The 6,130-nt window shown below is 43.3% G+C and overlaps 1 protein-coding gene across 1 annotated transcript; it reads right to left on the bottom strand.

Annotated features, from left to right (window-relative positions):
* Positions 1-1,317: 1,317 nt before the first annotated feature.
* LOC109901939 (thioredoxin-interacting protein) lies at positions 1,318-4,258 on the bottom strand. Its single transcript, XM_020497956.2, has 6 exons — positions 3,737-4,258; positions 3,268-3,343; positions 3,011-3,158; positions 2,338-2,697; positions 1,906-2,220; positions 1,318-1,752 (listed from the first exon to the last, which is right to left on the bottom strand). Exons 1-6 carry the CDS (start codon positions 3,990-3,992, stop codon positions 1,693-1,695), a joined length of 1,215 nt encoding a protein of 404 aa, XP_020353545.1. The 5' UTR covers positions 3,993-4,258; the 3' UTR covers positions 1,318-1,692.
* Between the last annotated feature and the right edge of the window lie 1,872 nt (positions 4,259-6,130).

Here is a 6,130-nt window from a genome sequence, read left to right on the forward strand (position 1 = left end):
CATTCCCAGTGGGTCAGAAATTTAAATACACTCAATTAGTATTTGGTAGCATTGCCTTTAAATTGTTGAACTTGGGTCAAATGTTTCGGGTAGCCTTCCACAAGCTTCCCTCAATAAGTTGGGTGAATTTTGGCCCATTCCTCCTGACAGAGCTGGTGTAACTGAGTCAGGTTTGTAGGCCTCCTTGCTCGCACATGCTTTTTCAGTTCTGCCCACACATTTTCTATAGGATTGAGGTCTGGTCTTTGTGATGGTCACTGCAATAACTCTACTTTGTTGTCCATTTTGCCACAACTTTGGAAGTATGCTTGGGGTCATTGTCCATTTGGAAGACCCATTTGTGACCAAGTTTTAACTTCCTGACTGATGTCTTGAAATGTTGCCTCATATATTTCCACATAATTTCCCCCCTCATGATGCCATCTATTTTGTGAAGTGTACCAGTCCCTCCTGCAGCAAAGCACCTCCACAACATGATGCTGCCACCCCCGTGCTTCACGGTTGGGATGTTGTTCTTCGGCTTGCAAGCCTCCCCCTTTTTCCTCCAAACATATACGATGGTCATTATGGCCAAACAGTGCTATTTTTGTCAGACCAGGGGACATTTCTCCAAATAGTATGATCTTTGTCAACATGTGCAGTTGCAAACCGTAGTCTTGCTTTTTTATGGCGGTTTTGGAGCAGTGGCTTCTTCCTTGCTGAGAGACCTTTCAGGTTATGGCGATATAGGACTCGTTTTACTGTGGATAGATACTTTTGTACCCGTTTCCTCCAGCATCTTCACAAGGTCCTTTGCTGTTGTTCTGGAATTGATTTGCACTTTTCGCACCAAAGTATGTTCATCTCCAGGAGACAGAACGTGTCTCCTTCCTGAGCGGTATGGCGGCTGCGTGGTCCCATGGTGTTTATACTTGCGTACTATTGTTTGTACAGATGAACGTGGTACATTCAGGCGTTTGGAAATTGCTCCCAAGGATGAACCAGACTTGTGGAGGTCTACAATTTTTTTTCTTTGATCTTGGATGATTTCTTCTGATTTTCCCATGATGCCAAGCAAAGAGGCACTGAGTTTGAAGGTAGGCTTGAAATACATCCACGGGTACACCTCCAATTGACTCAAATGATGTCAATTAGCCTATCAGAAGCTTCTAAAGCCATGACATAATTTTCTGGAATTTTCCAAGCTGTTTAAAGGCACAGTCAACTTAGTGTATGTAAACTTCTGACCCACTGGAATTGTGATACAGTGAATGATATATGAAATAATCTGTCTCTAAACAATTGTTGGAAAATGACTTGTGTCATGCACAAAGTAGATATCCTAACCGACTTGCCAAAACTAGTTTGTCAATAATACATTTGTGCATGTGTATGTAAACCAACCTAAGCGTATGTAAACTTCCGACTTCAACTGTAGAACGATCAGTTTCTGAAGACTGCAATGGTGATAGTGAATGTGGAGTGGACACCAACATCTACAATCCATACTCATTCAACCTGAATAGTTTCACTTCAACTTGACTCTCAAGTCCACATCTCAGTTCTGTTCCTTGAAAGAGTCTTCAGGGCTAGGGTCCCACACTCTTTCTGCTTCACAGCTGTGCTGCTCTTTAACCAGTCACCAGTCCGTTCCCCAATCTCACTAAGGCTAACCACCTGTGCTTAGACTACAACGGGGATTAATTGCAACTCTTACTCGTGGTTCAGCAGACCCGAAGAACATGGCCATTGCTGTTTGAGATCCTCGTCAACCTGAGAGAAAGTTGAAAAGAAAGAGAGAAACAGTTGGAAAAAAAACTATTAGACCACATTTGCAACAGTGCAAACTCAGTGCTATCTGCTTCACTTTCACTAGTAACTGACTATATCGGTTAAATGTCTATCTTCTATTCTCCATCTCCTTACCTCGGTGTAGGCAGGGGGAGGAGGGTACCAAAGCTCGGGGGCGCGCATGAACAGTCCTTCATCCTCATCTGCATCGTAGTTGACCAACAGAGGTGTGAGGGCGGAGTCGATACGGCAGTCACGGGAGATGTTGCTGTAGCTGGGGGGTTGTGACGGGAGGCACAGCGACCCAAAGCTACTGAAGGGGGTGTTCAGGGACTCTGCCTGGCTGCTCATGCTGTTGGTGCGGCTGCCAAAGCCATTGAAGGGGATGTTCCCGATGACCAGGGGCAACTCTAGGACCACCTTGTCACTGCCGGGAATGTGGACATAGATCTGATGGATAGATAGATATGTCATTCCTAAGTTACAAGTCCTTTCAATAATTTTCAATGTGAGGTTTATGGTATGAGCCTATACCAAGCAACAAGTTGTCTCAAGTTTATGACTCACCCTGAGGGCATAGTCCACGTGAATGATGTCGCACCCCAGGAGTGAGGGCTTGAGCCTAGGCACTCGGATGGTCTTGCTCTGCCACATGTCACACATGCCCGAGATGATATGGTTGCCCCTCACGACTGAGAGCTTCTGCCCCAGGACCTTGGTCCTGCCATTGGCCTGGTAGGTGTGCTTGACCATGATGGCTGCCTTGGGCACCACGATACGTGAGCAGGTGTTTTCAAACTTTGCATTGATGCAGATGTCCTCGCCCTCGCAGAAGCCCTTGCGGTCGATCTTGGCACTGATGGACACATGTCCATCTGGGATGAACATGCAGGTGAGCTTCTTCTCCTTCGTACCTGCAGCTGGAGCCTGGACGAGAAACAATGAGAAACATTAACATGAGTTAAACATAAATCACCAAACATGTTGATTGCAAGTCAACCATAAAGCCTAACACCATCCACCCACACCTTATAATCTCTCTTGTATAGCTAGTTATGGCAAAGTTATACAATTGTCATTAACATTATTAAGCCATTCATCATCATTACATGGCTCATTCAGGAGAACAAGGTGTATAATACAATCACTGTCAAGTAGCAATGTGTATAATGTAATAACTATCAAATGGCATTATTCCTTGTGGTGATAATTATGATGATGTGAATGAGCTGTTATGTACCAGGAGGTCAGGGGTGTTGACGTCCAAGGGCTCCTCCACCTCAAAGTGTTTCTCGCACTGCAAGGCAGGCTGGGAAGGCCTCTCCATCACAGCCCTGACATAATACTGGACACAGCCAAACTTCCCCTTGTAGGACGACACCAGTTGCCTGTGACAAAAGCAGGAGGAATTTTAGTTGTGGGATGCTGTCATTACCACATAATGCTATGCCTTTATATGAAACAAACAACAAGGTTTTTACAGTCCTTGATGCTTACCCAGGATGTGGCAACTCAAAGCCAAACATGTACTCATATCTGTTCCCTGGTCTGAGAGTGACCGAGCCATTGGAATCTGAGGACGAGAGAAATACATTATGGTCCATTCATTAAACTATGAATTTAGCCAATCTCTGTTAGGTTAATATATTTTGGTCTATTTGTGCAATCCACTGTAGACCACAGTGGATTTCTAGTGCTTATGGGCCAATAACAACCACCCCTGGCGCATTTGATAATCCATAAACATCGACGTATGTAAATAAAACATATAGCTAGTCTATAAAGAACAATTTCTCATTCTCCATTTTTGCGCACTACACTGTACTCACAGACTGCAGTAGCCAGCTAGTGACAGTGCATAAAAGCTGGATGACACCGGATGTAGCCTGCCGACTGCTTTGAATGGCTATATTCACATTCGAGACAAATACATTTACTTTTTGTATATTTTAGTTTGTAATATTACCTCTAGGCTGGTGGTCCAGATAAACGGTATCTTCGTATTTCAGATATTCAATGTCTTCACGGCATCTGTGCTTTCCTTTCGCGTACTCCACTTTTGCGCATCCAATTCCAAACACTCTCATAGCTGACACCTTGGTCACCTCGGACACCTCAACCACAATATTCCCGGCTACCTTGTCACCACTGGAGTAGAAAGCCTTAGTAGGATCATGGAAAACGACCTCAAAGGTCTTCAATTTCTTTGTAATGATGACCATTTTAATATTTGTTCAGTGTCCCGTGGTTAAGAAAATATAAGTGGAAAATAGCCGACCGCTATTATTAGCTAGTTAAGTCTATTGAATTCCACTGATGAACAAATGTCCAACAGTTTGATTGCATTCCAATCACTATACTGTCACAATGTTAGCTACTTATTGTCATCATCCGTACAATTCTGAGCTGACTGTAAACAGCAAGTCTCCGCATTGGTTTTATATGGATGGCGAGTAGACATCCCAACCCAGTCTCGCCAGCCGCATACTCACTATCCCGTTACCGGACTGTGCATGCTGTCGGTGAATGCACCGTCTGAACTGCTGCATGTACAGCCCTCTCATTGGTAAAACATATCTTGTTTGTGCACCTCCTTGCCAATCAGCACACAGAAAGACCGCGTGGACACCTCATGGTAAAGTAACGAAGAGGAGTATATCGCATGTATAGGCGTGGTTCTGGGGTTAGATCCATCTAGATCCCCAAAATGAGTCAACCAATCATTATACCCAACATACACGTGTTAACGTAATATGTTCTCTAAATCTCTAATAATAAAATGTTGATTGAACGCAAGCATGAACAAGTTTGTTACTTCTAACCAACACCTTACATTTGGGTAGGTAGACAAATCTGTCTCTGATGGTAGGCTATGCTTGCTGACTGTCAACACTCAAAAAAGTGTAGGTAGCCTATAGGGTATAGTCAGGTTCAAATCCCAAATCTGACGGGAAGATCTGGTGGGATGTGACAGGATGTTGACATGGTCTGAGAGCATTTCGTATTGTAGCGACCCGCACGGACAGCTGTGTATTGAGTTATGCTGTTCGTTCATTTGTTGTGTTGTATTTATCAGTACCTAGTGTTCTCTGGGTGCGGCGTGCCAGTCAACCTGCTATCTGCCAACCACAGGAATGCCTGGAATGTACCGGTGCGGGCATCCTTGTGGCTGGTGGAACGGCCGGGGGTGGAGCACCGTAAATATAAGACCATGTTTAGCCATTGTTCTCTCGCTTACGTTTTGTCTTTTAACAAGAGATGGTCACAGTTGTTTTATACTTTGATCCTTGATTTATTTGGCGCGGGCTACGGCCGAACAGTAGCCTGTGTTGAGTTGGGTTAATAAATAAATTCGTGTAGTCGATCCTGTCTGGACATTTGTTCGTTTATGATATAGCCAGGTCAAATTGATCTGAGACACTCCATTTATTATGATATGTTATGTTTCGTATGGTATGTATTATTTTCTGGTTGTCCATCCATCCATTTCTTATATGTTACAAATTACAATTCGTATGATATGCTACAAATTGCAATTTGTACAATATGTTACACATTTGCAAAATGTACAATATATTAAGAATTTGCTAAACAAATTAGGAATTCCAATTTGTTCTGGCTAACGCTAAAGTTTTTTTGGTTCTAGGGGTTAGGAGTTAGGTTAAGGCTAGTGTTTCGGGTAGCTAAAACGGTTATAGATTATCTATCATGCTAAGTAGTTGCAAAGTAGCTAAAAAGTAGACAGTAGTTGCAAATTAGCTCAAATTGTCCGTGATCAGATTCGAACAAATAACCTTTAGGTTGCTAGACTTTCTTATATGCCCACCCCGAACAACCACCCTTGTTGCTGATTTTAATATTTTAACGCATTCATAAAGCTCCTGTGGTTCCATTTGCAAGGCATGGTCATACATCCTGGTTGCTATCTGGAAGAGTGAAATACTATTTTTCACTACACAGATCAGAGGTTAAACATAGGCATAACCATTTCACAGCGCTTAGTAACAACCTTCAAATGCACGGACACACCTGTAGCGTTTGCCGGCAGAGTGTATTTGGCAGAGAGTTGTCTACCTGGCTGGCACCTTTTGAACAGAGTGCAGGCTGTATTTTGCAAACCAAGAACAAACCCATTGTATATTTAGAAACCGGGTGAAAATATCGGCAGTCAGACACCTACCTAGATTTGTTTAAGGAGAAAACACATCGCACTGAATGACGGTCTGCCTTGCCTAAAATGTTGGTAAGCCTCTGACTACCGACATTTTCCCCTGAATCCCTTTACGAAAAAAGATTGCCTTCGGATTGCAGTATAACTGCAGTATGCTGCAAATACTGCGTCCAAAATAACACCGTTTTT

Source organism: Oncorhynchus kisutch, linkage group LG13, assembly GCF_002021735.2.
Source record: "Oncorhynchus kisutch isolate 150728-3 linkage group LG13, Okis_V2, whole genome shotgun sequence".
In the NCBI taxonomy this organism is placed as follows: domain Eukaryota; kingdom Metazoa; phylum Chordata; class Actinopteri; order Salmoniformes; family Salmonidae; genus Oncorhynchus; species Oncorhynchus kisutch.

What these genes read in the sequence shown, in the direction of transcription:
- LOC109901939 (XM_020497956.2), bottom strand. Translation starts at nt 3,992, where the DNA reads ATGGTCATCATTACAAAGAAATTGAAGACCTTTGAGGTCGTTTTCCAT. An exon ending in TTTGAGTTGCCACATCCTGG is followed by an intron (nt 3,159 to 3,267) that starts GTAAGCATCAAG and finishes CTTTTGTCACAG; the next exon opens with GCAACTGGTGTCGTCCTACA. An exon ending in ACGTGGACTATGCCCTCAGG is followed by an intron (nt 2,221 to 2,337) that starts GTGAGTCATAAA and finishes TCTATCCATCAG; the next exon opens with ATCTATGTCCACATTCCCGG.